At 35.3% G+C, this 17,751-nt stretch overlaps 1 protein-coding gene across 1 annotated transcript in view; it reads left to right on the top strand.

Annotated features, from left to right (window-relative positions):
* The window catches only part of ADAM3-LIKE (ADAM metallopeptidase domain 3 (cyritestin 1)), a gene marked incomplete at its 3' end in the record, with an annotated part of 77,420 nt that overhangs the window by 42,953 nt on the left and 16,716 nt on the right, over positions 1 to 17,751 (top strand). The window contains 5 exon segments of the mRNA NM_001097513.1: positions 11,667 to 11,765; positions 14,787 to 14,982; positions 15,631 to 15,721; positions 16,070 to 16,250; positions 17,235 to 17,321. Of these exon segments, the coding sequence (NP_001090982.1) occupies positions 11,667 to 11,765; positions 14,787 to 14,982; positions 15,631 to 15,721; positions 16,070 to 16,250; positions 17,235 to 17,321 (654 nt within the window).

Below are 17,751 nucleotides of genomic sequence, written 5' to 3'. Positions count from 1 at the left end.
CCCAGGAGTGGGATTGCTGGATCAAATGGTAGTTCTATGTTTAGTTTTCTGAGGAATCTCCATACTGCTTTCCACCGTGGTTGCACCAATTTACAATCCCACCAACAGTGTACTAGGGTTCCTTTTTCTCCACACCCTCTCCAGCACTTATCATTTGTAGACTTTTGGATGATGGCCATTCTGGCTGGTGTAAGGTGGTACCTCAGAGTGGTTTTGATTTGCATCTCTCTAATAATGAGTGATGTTGAACACCTTTTCATGTGTTTCTTGACCATCTGTATGTCTTCTGTGGAGAACTGTCTATTTAAATCTTCTGCCCATTTTTTGATAGGCTTGTTTGTTTTTTTGGTATGGAGCTGCAGAAGCTGTTTATAAATTTTGGAGATTAATCCCTTGTCAGTCGATTCATTTGCAAGGATTTTCTCCCATTCTGTGGGTTGTCTTTTTGTGTTATTTAGGGTTTCCTTTGCTGTGCAGAAACTTTTAAGTTTAATTAAGTTCCATTTGTTGATTTTTGTTTTTGTTGTCAATACTCTGATAGGTGGATCTGAGAAGATGTTGCTGTCGTTTAAGTCAGAGAGTGTTTGGCCTATGTTTTCCTCTAAGAGTTTTATAATATCTGGTCTTATTTCTAGGTCTTTAATCCATTTGGAGTTTATTTTTGTGTATGGTGTTAGGGAGTGTTCTAATTTCATTCTTTTCCATGTGGCTGTCCAGTTTTCCCAGCACCACTTATTGAACAAGCTGTCCTCTCTCCATTGTATATTCTTGCCTCCATTGTCATAGATTAGTTGGCTGTAGGTGCATGGGTTGAATTCTGGGCTTTCTCTCCTGTTCCACTGATCTTTATTCCTGTCTTTGTGTCAGTACCATGCGGTTTTGATGATTGTTGCTTTGTAGTATAGTCTGAAGTCTGGGAGCCTGATTCCTCCAGCTCCATTTTTCTTTTTCAGGATGTCTTTGGCTATTCTGAGTCTTTTGTGCTTCCAAACAAACTTGAGAATATTTTGAGTTCTGTGAAAAATGTCTTTGGTAATTTGATAGGGATTGCATTGAATCTGTAGATTGCCTTAGATTAGGTAGTATAGTCATTTTGATAATATGAACTCTTCCAATCCTTGGGCATGGTATATCTTTCCATTATTTGTGTTATCTTTGATTTCTTTCATTGGTGTCTTAGAGTTTTCAGAATACAGGTCTTTTGTCTCTTCAGGTAGGTTTACTCCTAGGTATTTTATTCTTTTAGATGCTATGGTAAATGGGATTGCTTCCCTAATTTCCTTTTCTGCTCTTTCATTGTTAGTGTATAGAAATGCCATCAATTTCTGTGTATTGATTTTGTATCCTGCGACTTTGCCAAATTCGTGGATGAGCTCTAACAGTTTACTGGTAGAGTCTTTAGGATTATCTAGGTATAGTATCATGTCATCTGCAAATAGGGATAGTTTTACTTCTTCCTTCCCAGTTTGGATTTCTTTTCTCTCTTTTACTTCTCTGATTGCTGTGGCCAGGACTTCCAGAACTATGTTGAAGAGTAGTGGCGAGAGCAGACATCCTTGTCTTGTTTCTGATATCAGTGGGAAATCTTTCAGCTTTTCACCATTGAGAATGGTGTTTGCTGTCGGTTTGTCATATATGGCCTTTATCATGTTGAAGTAGGTTCCCGTTATGCCCACATTCTGAAGGGTTTTTTTTTTTTTATCAGAAATGGGTGTTGGATTTTGTCAAAGGCTTTTTCCGCATCTATTGAGAGGATCATATGGTTTTTATTCTTCAGTTTGTCAATGTGGTGTATCACACTGATGGATTTGCGGCTATTGAAGAACCCTTGCATCCCTGGGATAAATCCCACTTGATCATGATTTCCAAGGCTTTTAACGTATTGTTGGATGCGGTTTGCTAGTATTTTGTTGAGGATTTTTGCATTAATGTTCATCAGTGAAATTGGCCTGTAGTTTTCTTTATTTGTGGAATCGTTGTCTGGTTTTGGCACCAGGCTGATGGTGGCCTCATAGAATGAGTTTGGGAGTATCCCTTCCTCTGCAATTTTTTGAAATAGTTTCAGAGGGAGGGTGTTAGCTCTTCTCTAAATGTTTGATAGAATTTGCCTGTGAAGCCATCTGATCCTGGACTTTTGTTCATTGGAAGTTTTTTAATCCCAGTTTCAATTTCAGTTCTTGTGATTGGTCCATTCATCTTTTCTATTTCATCTTGGTTTAGTCTTGGAAGATTGTATTTTCCTAAGAATTTGTCCATTTCCTCTAGGTTTTCCATTTTATTGGCATATAGTTGCATATAGTAGTCTCTTATGATCCTTTGTATTTCTGTAATGTCCGTTGTTACTTCTTCTTTTTCATGTCTAATTTTATTAATTTGAGTCCTCTCTCTTTTTTGATTGATAAGTCTGGCTAGGGGTTTATCCATTGTGTTGATCTTTTCAAAGAACCAGCTTTTTGTTTCATTGATCTTTTCTGTGGTTTTCTTTGTTTTTCCTTGATTTCTGCTCTGATCTTTATGATTTCTTTCCTTCTACTAACTTTAGGTCTTGTCTGTTCTTCTCTCTCGAGCTGCTTTAGATGTAAAGTTAGCTTGTTTATTTGATCTTTTTCTTGTTTCCTGAGGTGGACTTGTATTGCTATAAACTTTCCTCTTAGAACAGCTTTTGCTGCATCCCATAGGTTTTGGAGTGTTGTATCTTCGTTGTCATTTGCTTCTAGGTATTTTTTAATTTCCTCTTTGATTTCTTCAGTGATCCATTGGTTGTTTAGTAGCATGTTGTTGAGTCTCCACGTGTTTGTGTTTTTTGCGGTTTCTTTCTAGTTGTTGATTTCCAGTCATATAGCGTTGTGGTCAGAAAAGATGCTTGATATGATTTCAATTTTCTTAACCTCCCGAGCTCTGGATAGGATTAGAGTCAGCTGTGTGCCTGAGGGGTCTTTAGGTAGCCTGTTTGCTGAGGGGCATGGCTGTGATTCCACCTGGGTTTTGTTTGCCCTGGGGCTTCCCAGCAGCTGAATGATGGGTGGGGCCAGATTTTCCCAAAATGGCCACCTCCAGAGAAAGGTATGGCTGCTGAATGTTCCTGAGAGCTTTGCTTTCAATATACTTCCCTCACAACAAGCTACGTTCACCCCTGTTTTCCCAGGATGTCCTCCAAGAACCGCAGTCAAGTTTGACCTAGATTCCCATGGAGACTTTGCTTTGCCCTGGGACCCAGTGCACATCAAAGTCTGTGTGCGCCTTTTAAGAATGGGGTCTCTGTTTCCCCCAGTCCCGTGGAGTTCCTGAATACAAGCCCCACTGGCCTTCAATGCCAGATGCTCTGGGGCTTTTTCTCCCTGTGCCAGATCCCCACACGTGAGAGTTTGATGTGTGGCTCAGAACTCTCACTCCGGTATGTGAGTCTCTGTGAATCAGTTAGTTTCCAGTCTGTGGAGCTTCCCACCCAGGAGGTAAGGGTCTGTTTATATCACGAAATCACCCCTCCTACCCCTTGATGTGGCCTCCTCTTTTTCTTCTGGAGTAGGGTATCTGTTTTAAGGTTTCCAGTCCATTTGGGTGAAGAGTGCTCAGCCTTTAGTTGTGAATTTTGTTGTTTTTAGGAGAGAAGTTGAGCTCCAGTCCTTCTATTCCTCCCTCTTAATCCCATCCATTATTAGTTTATTTAGCACCTGGCTGTTAATCTCTTTTATTCCAGGTGTACTTGGAAAGGTAGCTAATCATTGAATGTTGTTGTACCTGCCTTCATACACTTAGGCAGAGTGGAGGTTTTTTGTTTGTTTGTTTGGGAATTTTCTGTAACTGCTTGAGACTCTGAAAGGTCAATAATGTTTAGGAACAAAACTCTGTATACCCTGATTATATTGCAATTTTTAAGTTAGTGATGCAAATCTTCTGCATTTTTAACAGTTTTGATTACCTGAACTCTCAGTACTTGAGAAATGAGATTGATAGTCCACGTGTGCAGTCGAAGTTGCCTAATTTTCACTGTAATTTACTCAATTCATGCTTTATAAATTTTGAAGTTCTTCCACATAGTGCAAACTATTTACAGTTTTTCTCTTTCTAGAAAGTTAAATTTTTACCTTCAGACACCGAATTTCTTTTTTAAAGTTTCTTTCTGTTTTAAAGTCTATCTGGTGTGACATATCTATCTTTTTATATTCATCTGTATCTATATTTATGCAGACACTAGCTTCCTTTAATTGCTACTTTCCTGATACTTTTCTATCCTCATTTAGTTTATTTTACTATTAAGTTTGACAACTACATGGAGTTTTAATTTATGATTCTGTGTATCTGGCTTATAAGACTATCCCCTTAAAAATTATTGTGATTAAAATATTTGCATATTTTAAAATTAAAGTTCATCATTTATTTTCAGATGATTGCATTTCAGATTTCCTTTGTTTTTACCTAATAGGCCTCTTTCTGTCCAAAGATACCTCATTACGTTAGCTGTTGTACTCTTCTAGACTGCAATTTTTAAAACTTTAGTTGTCCCCAAATATTTATACTTTCTATGTTCCTTGTGCCACATTTTTAATTGAATTTTTATTTATTTCTTTTGATCTATGTGCTCTCTTTTCCTTTCTTCTGTTATTTCCTTCAGCGATCTATTGGATATATACATTTTCTTTCCCTTTAGTGATGATTCTTGCATATTCACCTATACCTATTTAAGGTTTAATCATTTCTGGACAAACTTACCCCTAAATATCAGGTTTTATAACCCAATTAACTTACCTAATATTTTCATAAAAATTTTATTTCTGTCATCTTTACTCTTCCCAGTAGATAGCACTGTAAAGACTTTATTCAGAAAATAATTGCCTTATTTTACCTACCATTCCTTTTATTAGTGAATTTTTATTTAGAGGTTTTTGTGTATGTGTACATATCAAAGTTTCCTCCTGAAGTCATAGTAATTTCCTTTTGAATTATATTCTATTTATTAAATATACATAGACTTTAGGACAATTCTTTTGATAGGACAGTTCTCTGCCCACTTTTGTTAAGCAATAAATACTCATGAAATGCTCATAATTTCATTGCAGTGTATAATACACATAAAATATACACATGAAATATGGATGAAGAGTATAGTGAATGGACATTTAACAAGCACCAGAATAATTGGCCCAAGGTCACAACAAGCTTCATCTCTGGCAAAGAATTTCTTTTATGTTCCTTCTCCATCGCTTGTCTGTGCCTTCCAACCACTATTTAGAACTTAATAATAATCATTTCAGTGCTTTCCTTTTCATCAGTTTGACATCTTATTTTTTGCATCCTTACATGGTATAGTTGGACTATTTCCTACCTTTCTATAATTTGCAGTCGTGTGGTTTTATAATTTTGTAACTTGCTCTAGTACTTATTCATTGTTTTCATCGATTTTAGTATAAATTTTGTAAATATTTAACATACATAAACATACATTCTACATCAACGAAAATTTAAGCTTGTTAAATTTTGCCTGTTAAGACTCAGGCATTTATGACTTTTCTTGCATGTCTCCTGCGGCATGTGCTTGCATTTCACTTGGGTGTTTATATATACCAATAAGTGAAGGTGCTGTGTCATGAAGTAAACTTTGAACTGAAAGTGTCTCATTTACTTTGGTTTTCTAATCCTTGAATGTTTTTGTCGTGTCCTTTACACATTTTTTCCTGTCTTTTCATCAGCATTCAGTTCTGTGAATTATCAGCAATTTTTCATTAGTGTGGTAGAAGTCTAGGATGCATTCTAATTTTCCGGTTACATAAGACTTCTCAGCCTGAGACAGGTTCTGTAGAGAGGACCCGCAGTGATCTACTTGTTTAGGTAAAACTGGAGGTGGGCTATTTCTGTGTCATGCAGGTGGACAGCCTCCTGTTTATGGAGTTCACCAGTGTCAGAGGCCAGTCTATTTATAGTGGCACTTTGAGGGGTTTTGTCACCCAGTTGTTTTGGATTGTTTCATAAAGGGCATTTAGCAGAATGGGAATATTGGAATTGTATCTTTTCTTCACTTAACTGTGGAATAAAGTTACTTGGTTCCAAATTGCAGGAACCAGTGAATATCAAAGGAAATTCAGGGCCAATGGATGAAATCAGCTGTGTTAAGTGGTCAGAGATGCCTGTGGATGCAGAAGGTCCAAATCGCATATAGTGCCCAGTGGCCAGGCTTTTTCCCTCATTTATTCTGGACTGCTTTCAATAATTCTTGTTGCTGAGCTAGCTACACCTATACCCATTGAAACTTAGCTGCTTTTTGGATAACAATATAGCAGCATGTCAAGTGCACTATTTGGATGGTAATATCTGTTTTTACTTGTGTATGTTTAAATGGCACACAAAGCAATCGATTTTCTCAGCTCATTATAAAAGTGTTATTATTAGGACACAATGTTTACATACTCAATAACATTTTGCCTATTACAAGAATTAGTATAATCAATAGTATTTTACATTTTATAAGAATTGGTATAATCCAGTGATAACACATCATGTGGGAGTCTGGGATGGGAAAGCTGTGCTCTAAGCCCTGCCTGATGAAATGAAAATAAGTTTGGCCAACTTCCCAGACCTACCAGATAGCCCACTGACCCAGGCTCCTATCAAATAACTGGGTCCCAGTGTGCATGAGATTTTGTGTGTTCTCTTGAAGAGATTTCCCCCAATCCCATGGGGCTCCTGCAGTGAAGCCCTGCTGGCCATCAAATTCCAAATGTTCTGTGAGTTCACTCTGCTGGTGCCAGACCCCCAGGCTGTGGGGCTCAGAAATCTCACTCCTGTGGGAGAACTTCTGCAATATAATTCTTCAGTTTGTGACAGGCTCACCCACCCAAGGGGGTATGGCATTTGGTTTTTAACATGAGTCCTCCCCTCCTACCTGCCTTATTGTATTCCTTGTGTCTTTTGTTGTAGAACATATTTTTCTGGTAGGTTCCAGTGTTTTTCCTCAACGGTTGTTCTCAGATAGCTGTGATTTTGGTGTACTTTGAGAGGAGGTGAGCACAGGGTCTGTTTACTCTGCCATCTTGGCCTGGGTTTGCTTTGTTAGTGTGAAGTTATTTGCATCTATGTTTGTCAGGGATGTTGATCTGTAATTTTCTTTTTCTTATGGTATTCTTGTCCAGTTTTGGCATCAGGATGATGCTGGCTTCATAAAATGTTTAGTACATGTTCCATCATCCCTAATTTTTATGAATTTGAAGATGATAGATATTCAAAATTAGAATACTTGGTAGAATTTATCAGTGAAGCCATCTTTTCCTGGACTTTTGTGTGTTGGGAGATTTTTAATCTTTTTGCTAGCATTTGTTCTATTCAGTTTTGTTTGTTTGTTTTGTTTTTCTGTTTCTTCATGACCCCGTCTTGAAATACTGTATGTTTCTGGGAATTTATTCATTTCTTCTAGGTTGTCGATTTTGTCAGCATGTTATTTGGTTATAGTAGATCATTTGTATTTCTGTGGTATTAGTTATTATTTCTTCTCTGCCATTTCTGGTTTTATTCATTCGAGCCCTCTTTTTCTTGCTAAGTCTAGATAAAATCTGTCAATTTTGCTTATCTTTTTAAAAACCCAGCTCTTATTTTCATTGACATTTTCTCTTGTCTTTATAGTCTCTATATTTCATTTGTTTCTGCTCTGAGTTTTCTAATTTAATTCCTTCTGCTAATTTTGGGCTTTGTATAATTTTTGATTGAATGTATAATTGAATGTATCTGTAGTTCACTGGGATTGTTGTATAGTTTTTCTTTGTGGGGAAATATGATAATGCATTTATCAATGCAATTATTATTGAACATTTAGGTTGGGGGGGTTAGTAAGAAAACTCTTTCTAAACAACATTAATGTCCAAGTATCTGTGTGGACTTCTGTTTTTATTTCTCTTGGTAAATATCTAGGAATAGAATTGCTGAGTCTTGTATTAATTATACTGTTACATTTATAACAAAGTGTCAAACTGTTTTCCTAAGTAGTTGTGATATTAAACACTTCAACCATCTATGTCTAACATTGGCAGTTGATGTTCATCCTCACCAATTTTGTTATTGGCCGTCTTTTTCGTCTTTATCATTTCAGTTTGTGATGGTATCTTATTGTGTTTTTAATGTGTATTTCCCTGATGACTAATTATATCTGACAGTGTTTCATGTTTTTCTTAAATATCCAGATGTCTCCTTTTTATAGTGTAAAAATATCTTGCGTATTTCACTTGAGTTTTTTTTTTTCTGCGTAGTTAAAGGAATTCTTGATATATGCAATGCTTTGCTATTTTTTTCACAGTATGTGGCTTAGTTTCATGTTTTCTTAATGACGTCCTTCACAGAGTTTTTTATTTTATGAAGTCCAGTTTAATTTTTTTTTCTTTTTTGCATTATGCTGCTTGTGTCCCATCTATCCTAAGTTTGGACTTTTTCTTATAAGTGTTCTTACAGAAGCTCACCAAATTTTGTTTTTGTGTTCTTATGTATGTCTAAGAACCATTTTGAGTAATTTTTGTTGACTTTGTTATCAAAGTATATTTTTATCAATATAGATATCCAATTGTTTTGTTGAAAACTGTCCTTTTCTTATTGAACTACCTAGGTGTGCTTATTGAAAAACAATTCAGGGAGTTCCTGCTGAGGCTCAGTGGGTTAAGAATCTGACTGCAGTGGTCTAGGTCTCTGTAGAGATGTGGGTTCAATCCCCAGCCTAGTACAGTGGGTTAAAGGATTCAGCATTGCTACAGCTGCAACTGCGTGGATTGCAGCTATGGCTCAGATTCAATCCCTGGCCTGGGAACTTCCATATGCCATGGGTATGCCCATAAAATTGAAATTAAAAAAAAAAGAAAAACAATTCATCACATGCTTTAAGTTGATTTCCACTGATCTATATATCTATGCTTACCAATACTAGGTCTCAACACTAACCCAAAATCAGGAAAAATGTGGCTTCATATTTTTTGTACTTCTTTATCAAGATAGATTTAACTATTTTAGGTCTTTGCATTTCTATGTAAAATATTAAATCAACTTCCCCATTTCTACTTACCCTCCCCCTCAAAAAAAATATGAGCTCTATTTCTTTTTCTTTCTACAGTTGCACTTTTGCAGCATATGGACATTCCCAGGCTAGGGGTCAAATTGGAGCTGCAGCTGCAGGCCTACTCTACAGCAGTGCAACATCAGTTCTGAGCAGCATCTGTGACTGAGCAGCATCTGAGCTTGGGGCAATGCCAAATCCTTAACCCACTTGCATCCTAACAAAACACTAACCTGCTGAGGCACCACAGGAACTCCTGAGTTGGAATTTAATTGGGATTTTTCTGAGTCTATAAATGAATTTGAGGACAATTGACATAACCATAATGTTGTGATTTTCAGTCAATGAACATGATATGTTTTCCATTTTTTAAGGCATCTTTAATTACTTAATAACCCTAAGTATTTCCTGTTTTTCAATGCTTTTAAATTTCAATTTCCAGTGTGCTTTGTAGGTATATAGAAACAGAATTTAACCATAAAACTTTTGGGGAGTTCCTGTCATGGCTCAGTGGTAATGAACCCAACTAGTACCCATGAAGATGCGGGTTTGATTCCTGCCCTCTTTCAGTGGGTTAAGGATCTAGCATTGCTGTGAGCTGTGGTGTAGGTTACAGATGTGGCCTGGATCTGGTGTTGCTGTGGCTGTGGTGTAGGCTGGCAGCTGTAGCTCCTATTCAACCCCTAGCCTGGGAACTTCCATATGCCATCCACCAAAAAATATTTTTTTTGATTGCTCCTGCACCCACCTTAATGTTATTTTGAATGACTGATTCACATTTGAAAAGTATCTGCAGAATGTCTAAATAAAAATTATCAGCATATCACAGTATGTACATGAAAAAAAAGATTGTGTTTCTGGGGTTTATTCCAGAAATACAGAAACATTTCAGTATTTTTCAACATATATAATTGAATTAACAAAGAGATAAAAATTAAATGACACTAAATATTGAGAAATTTCATAAAAGGTTGGGAAACTGGGAGTGAGTAAATACCCTTTTGCTTCTCAAATTTCTCCATGATGTAACACAACTATGTATTTTTCAAAATTTGCGTTTCCAATCCCATGATGACATTCTATTCCTAAACAACATGTCTGTTTCTAAACCCAGATTTAGTCTAGGTTTCCCTCATACAGTGAACATTTTCAAAATATACTCTCCACTAGAGGCTCTTTGATTGTGGCCTCTGGAATTTTCCCTTTCATGTTACTGATTTTTGCTCTCTTTCTTCAATATTAATAGTTAGTGTGTGTTCAATATTCATTTTTTCATTAAAATCTTTATATTGTGAAAGATGACATAGTCTCCTTAGTTTTGAAACATGAAAATTAAAAAAAATCATCTGACATATCAAAATTAAAACACGATGTATAGTAATAAAGTTTTAATGTACTTTAATAAGAACTAATTTTTCAGTTGGAATACCTGAAAATATTTTATAACATTTTATATAGGATGTTAAATGATAATCCAAGTATGACAAAGGATCAGGTATAAATTATTACTCCATAAATGCAACTGATAAATATGCTGTTTTCAGGAAATCATCCAGGTTACAGCTTCTTTCACAGTGTTATGTATATGTAATATTAACACTTTACACACAACATATACACTCATATTTACTGAGATTTTAGGGTGGAAGAAAGCTTTACCCATAAACTCAAAGAACAAAACCGTGAAAAAGATTGTCCTCAGCTTTCATAATGGATTTCCATTTCTATGTAAAACAATATCAAAAAAATGACCAAAACAAAAAAAAAATACCTACCAAAACAAATATAAGTTATCATGACAAGTTATTCAATGTTATGAAATGTATTAGTGTCTGGGAGTTAGTAGCATTAACATAAAAGTGCTTACAAATGAAGGAAGTACACAGAGGACTACCTCAACAGAAATATAGGCACAGAAATATAAAATAATCAAGAATGTGCAGATACATAACATTTCCATCATTAATAAAAAATAATAAAGTGGAAAGAAATGCAAACAGTTATTTGTGCCTATCTACTTTATTAATTTTTAAATATTGCTCTCAGTCTTGAGAAATACCACTCTTACACTAGATAGATAATCATAAAGGAAGAGGGAAATGAGAATATATTATAAAGTACTCTAATATTTTTTAACTCTATCACCAAATAACTTATATAATTAACTTTTAATATGAAATCTTAGAGCTAAATGAGATAAAAAAAATGTTCTTTGAAATGTTTGAATAATAAAATGTTATTATAATTTAGAACCTCTGTTTTGTCACATCTGTAAATTTTTGTGTATTCTCAAAATGTATCCTGAGAATATCCAATAAGGTAGAAAAGTGCTTATGATGTAATGAAAAAAGTCTAAAAATTACCATGTACACATTTATGAACACAGGTAAGATGGAAATACATTGCATTACCTTTTTAAGAATTTAAATTTTTGAGCATGAAATCATGAATCATTTCTCTACCATCATCTTTTCTATATCAAAATATATTAAATTTAAATGAACTAGCATTAAAAACAAATACAGACATAAAAATCATACCGTGATTGTAATTAACTTAGAGACATTATTTATTGCGACAATAAATACAAGTATTTATTTGATTAAAAATTTCTATTATTTAATTTGATTATATTTGCTTTTAGAACTGCATTCATAAAAAATGCTGTGATGCTGCCAACTGTACACTGATTGGCGATGCAGAGTGTGGTACTGGGCCATGCTGTGACCGAAAAACTTGTAGAGTAAGTCTTAAAAATAGCGCATTATTTTCTTTAATGAAATTTTTGTGTTCTTGTGGGTGCATTTTTTTTTTTTTTTTTGGTTTTTCAGTCTTACTTTACTCATCTTTCAAATATTTTGTTAATGTAAACACTCTTCACAAAAAATTGATTTCAGAGTTGAGAGGAGATCCTTAGATCTTTTTCAACCTCCTTTTAGCTCTACCTCTCACTGTATTGTTTCAATCTCTACTCAAGACCCCTCTTGTGACTGCATTCAATAGCAGTCCGAGATAATTTGGGTTCTGTGAGTTCCTGTTGGTTGTACCTGAATGTAGCTCTTCATGGTCAAAACACCTTATGGCCAAATGCTAAGCTACCCAACACACACTTGATGCAATGTTTAAAAAAACAGTCAATAATACTTCATTTTAAAGGTAGCAAAAAAGGAATCCACGTAGAAGAGTCAGCAATACATAGCATATCTGATGTGGAAGATTAGATTTGGCAGGTCCATGGAAGTGACTGAATCCTTGATTTCCCTTAGGAATTTTCCCCTTAATAGTCCCTCAGAGCCACATCTGAGAGGAGACTGGGTGAGATCTGTGTTCTAGGAATTGCTTCATTTTAGAAACTTACCTTCTTTATGTCATTTTTAGGAGTCTCTGACAAACATAAAAGCTGAAGGTTTTGATTGTTAGATTTTTTTTTTTTTCTGACGATGACATCTCTTCCAACATCCTTCCTGTGTGTGTTCTTTTTCTCACTCTAAGGGCTGGGTATTAAAACCAATGGGCATTTGTTTTCAATGCACATTTTTAATGGAGCGTCTAGGGATTCTGCTTCTTAGCAGTAAACCTTGTTATTCTTTCCTTCACCAGAGGTTTCATCTTAGCCTTTGTCTCCAAATAAGTGAGATTGAGCAATAAGACTTTTCTGAACAACCTCTACCTACATCCCAAAGCTACATTTGGGATGAAGAGAATTGCTACATTTGGTCAAACCAAAATTCACAGTATAAGTTGCTAGAGAGGGCTTCAAGGTAACCGCTAAATGTACTATGCCCTCCATTAGTTCATGTTAATTTTATTGTGTGTTATAGCCTAGAATTTGGCCTTTGATGGCATTTAGAGGCTCACAGGTGCCTTACACTCTGCTTTCTTTTACTAGTGGCCATAAGATAAAAAGGTTTTCTATTTTCTTCTCAGTCTCCTTCAGTTAGGCTAGTTTTCACCAACATTTGTCTGAAATTTGGTGATTTGATGCAGTTTTTCCTCTTATAAATTTTCAATTTGGATAGATACAAGTACAAGTGCGAAGACATGAAAGAGCAATAGTTTAACTGGCTGTTTTTCTGACACACAACAGTAATTAACATGTTTTTAGCCAGTACTCAGACACTCCTATATCAAATTTAAGAAATTGTGGCTGGTACTGCATAAGACCAGTTACGTATTGGTCAGTTTTTTCTTGATGATGAACAGCCAAGCAAAGCATAACAAACAAACACAGGAAGCTTAAGTAAGAGATGATTCTAGCTTAATGCTCAGATGAATCTCTTTAAAACAAGAAGAATAGGATTCTTACCCTGTATATCTGTCTGTTGGATGTCCTTGCCTTTTTGTTGGCAGTTCTCAAACAGGCTTTTTCTGCATGTGATTCAGAGAGCTCAATACTGTTCCTTGCTGTTCTAGTCCAGAGTATACAAGATATCAGAAGAGCAGAGGGCCCCCTTCTTTCCTGACATCCATCTCTATCCTGGTAGTGGTGGAAACTCTGAACCCCCCACTCCACTGTAAGTTAAATTTCCCACCATTGTGTCTGGGGAGAGATGTTCCAATTATCATCCTGAGTCACAAGCAGTTTTATGTGATTTATAAACTCCTCATGGTGGAAGTGGAGTAGGTCCTGGAAGGAAAATTACTTGAAATGCAAAAAGGATAGGAATGTCCTTTAAAAATTTTTTTAATAAATATGGCCGTGAGTTCCCGGGTAGCCTAGTGGGTTAGGGATCTGGTGTTGTCATTGCTGTGGATCAGGTCACTGTTCTGGCATGAGTTTGATCCCTGGCCTGGGAAATTCCACATGCCATGGCACAGGCAGAAAAAAAGAAAGAGAGAGAGAGAGAGAGAGAGAGAGAGAGAGAGAGAGAGAGAGAGAAAGAAAGAAAGAAAGAAAGAAAGAAAGAAAGAAAGAAAGAAAGAAAGAAAGAAAGAAAGAAAGAAAGAAAGAAAGAAAAGGAAGGAAGAAAAAGAAAGATGGTAAAGACTAGCATCTAGTTAGTTACAGTGTTTCAGGAGGCAATTAATTAATCCCCAAGAATCATAAATTGAATAACTAGTACACGTATTTTTATGTCAGATATTTTTTCTTTATCTTGAAGTAAATATTCAGGATAACCACAGCATTTTAATTTTGAGAACTTTCACTACAGCCAGTTTTCCAATTGAAGTGGAAAAATGCACAATAAGAAATTAACTATTTTCAAGTAAATAGTTCAGTACCATTTAGTGCATTCACAGTGTTGTGCAACTACACCATGACCTCGTTCCATAACAGGTTCATCACCCAAACAGGAAGGACACCCCTGACCTGTTATGCATTTTGCTCTTCTTTCTCCCTGCAGTCCCAGGCAGCCAGCAATCTGCATTCTGTCTATGGAAGTACCTTATCTGGACATTTCAAATAGGTAGAATGATACAATGTGGCAGACATTTGTGTCTGGTTTTCTTCACCTTAAACACAGTGTTTTCAGCTTTCAATGGCCTTGTAGCATGTATCAATACTCCATTCCTTTATGTGGATGAAAACATTTGATTGTAGAGACATACTACAATTTGTTTATCCATTGATCCATTGATGGACATTTTCATTCTTTCCAATCTGTTTCAGCAGAACTTTTAAGTAAATTCAGCATTTAACTTTAAATACTTACAAATGTGATAATAACATAAATGATAGTTACAAATACAATTCTCCTAATTAAATTTTTTACATTTTTTTAACTTCTTTAAAAACAAGTATTTGTTTTTCTTTGTCTCACAGCTATCTCAAAGAGGAGTTCTATGCAGGCGAAGCACAGATCTGTGTGATTTTCCAGAGTACTGCAGTGGGACCTCTGAGTTTTGTACAGAGGATATGAGAGCTGCTGATTTCGAAATGTGCAATAATAAGACTACCTATTGCTTTCAAGGAATATGCCGAGATAGAAGTAAACAGTGTTTGGAGTTGTTTGGAAAATGTAAATAGTTGTATCTTTTTTTTCTGCGGCATTTCTTTGCTTGTTTGTTCTTGACCACACCTGTAATATATGGAAGTTCCTGAGCCAGGGATCCAACACACGCTGCAGTCTCAACCTGCACTGCAGCTGCAGCTACAGCAACGCCGGAGCCTTAACCTGGTACACCACAGGGGAACTTCCCTGAGGTTTATTTTTAAACTGTGTCTTTCTAAAGTCATTAATAGTCCTTGTAACCATAATGAAAATATTGTTTTCTTAAACTGAAACACAAAAGTGTAAGTCAAAGCAACTTTGAATTATATCAAGAGGTAAAATAGACCTAATAAGTACAGAAGAAAAAGATAGGATATTAGTCAATTGGTGTTTGGTGGGAAGAGGGTAGAGGATTAGAATTGTGGATAAGAGAACAAGTGATTGTTTGATTTCTCAATTAATTTTGCACTGTGATACAAGTTTTCCTGTTGTCCAGTGGGTAGTTTTTAGTATGAGTTTGTCCTTCTTATATAGCCATTAGATGCCATCAAAAAAATTTGTAATAAATAGCACTGCCCAAGCATTGCTCTTGTTTCGATACCTTTATATTAATTTACTATACTCTTAGTTTTTATTTTCTTTAGGATGAGTAACACACTTTGTTTATGTTTTTAGTTGCAGAAAGTTCTTCTTATTTATGTGCACAAGAAGTGAATATTCAATCGGATATCTTTGGAAATTGTGATGGCAGGAGTTGTAATTTTGTGTCTGTATCTACTTATTTATTTACATTTTACAAATATGTCTGTGTGCGTTTGTATGTGTGTGTCTGTGTGCATGTGCACTGCAAATAGTCACTTAATATAAATGAAATATGAACCTACTATATATAGATGAATTTATATTTTGCATTTCACTAGATGTTGTATGTTCTGAATAGCTTTGGTGTTATGATCTTAGTAACATTTTTGAATTATTCTTATATTTTGGAGTTTTGTTTTTTGCTGTTTTTTTTGTTTGTTTGTTTGTTTGTTTTTATCGACTCTGTTCTGTCCCTGAGACACATAGGCATTTTTTCCTTTTTTTTTTTTTTTTTTTTTTTCCAAATTGGCAGTAATACTCTTTGTGCAAAGCTGGTTTGTCACTGGAAACATTCACAGATCGTACCAAAGACGGATTTTGATATTCAATATACTTACCTTGACGGCCATGTGTGTATGTCAGGAAATTTAAGAAATTCTTCAACACCGGATCTTACCAAGGTGTGGGATGGCACCAAGTGTGATGACGGAAGGGTAAATAAAATTTGTACTTGACTCTATAATGGCGTGTGGATGTTTGAGTGAATGTGTGCATGTGTGTATGTGTTTGTGTTTATGAGAGAGAGGAGGCGGGGTGGGGGAGAAAGAAATATAGAGAAAGAAAGAGAGAGAGACCCTAAGATTTTTAATTTATAAATGTTTTAAATTTTGGTTATTCTCTAACAATTTTAAAATTCAAGGGGCAGAATTTGTTGAACAAAGGAATATTTGCTTCACTAGCTATCATTTTTATTGTGAATTTTATAATGGATTTTGGAATTTATTTTCTCACACTTGGAATTTAAGCCTTTTTGTTATAGGCAAGGATCTGGTCTTTAGTAGTTTGCGTAAACAAAGAACTGAATCAGATAATACACCTAAAAATAGATAAGAACAAACAGAATAATAAGTAATGCAAAACAAGCCAATATTTAGTCTTTTGCAGTATTTGCCTAGGAAATTTAATGTGATTGTAATGAAAGTAAAACCTTTTTCATTAGCCTACTCCCCCAATTCTCTCTTCAAAAGCATAATATACTTGTTAAAAACTTGGCCTTCTCACAGGACACATTAATAAAATAGAATGTGAGCTTATGTCTTTTTCTTTTGCTTAAATATTTTGATAAACAGAACAAAGAATGTTTAAACTAGTACCATTTAAAAATTAGGGGACCATGGAATTCCCATTGTGTCTGGGTGGTATTGAACCCGACTAGTATCCATGAGGATGCCGGTTTGATCCCTGGCTCTGATCAGTGGGTTGAGGATCTGGCATTGCCCTGAGCTGTGGTGTAGCTCACAGATGCAGCTTGGATACTATGTTGCTCTGGCTGTGGTGAATGCTGGCAGCTCTAGCTCCAATCTGACCCCTAGCCTGGGAACTTCATATGCCACAGGTGTGGCCCTAAAAAGCAAATAAATAAATAAATAAACAAACAAAAATTAAAGTGGTTGTTGTTGATCGTTTTAACATTTTAGTTTTGTGATAATGGACAATGCCGACTTACCCAGGACTACCGAAATAGACCAAATTGTAGCTCAGCAGTGAAATGTGGAGGACATGGGGTATGTAATTGTTATTCCATTTTTATGCATATTAAAACATTCATGTCAGTAAGATTTTCCAGGAAACTAATAAGCTTCAGAATTATTTGTTGTGGAAATTTCTTTGGAAAATTAAAGTTAAATATGGAAAGCAAATGTCATTATTTATATGTACATGAACATGTTCCATGTATTTAATCAAATTGTTATGGGTGTCATGAGCGAATAAGTTTTGAACTTTGTACAAAAATGCAATATGAAACATAATTTACTATTATAATGCTAAATAAAGATTGTGAAATTTTGGAAATAGATTTGACTTTTATGTGTATGTAGTTATACATACATATGTATAAATATTGCTTATAATTATGTGCACATGTACTGATACATATCGATATCACAAACTTAACTATATTTATATTACACATATTACTCACAATCTAGTATT

Source organism: Sus scrofa, chromosome 17, assembly GCF_054392235.1.
Source record: "Sus scrofa isolate SSC_HxYL_T2T_F1_AM1 chromosome 17, Sscrofa_HxYL_maternal_Yorkshire_Landrace_v2.0, whole genome shotgun sequence".
Lineage (NCBI taxonomy): Eukaryota > Metazoa > Chordata > Mammalia > Artiodactyla > Suidae > Sus > Sus scrofa.
This window is presented reverse-complemented; position numbering and strand designations above follow the sequence as displayed.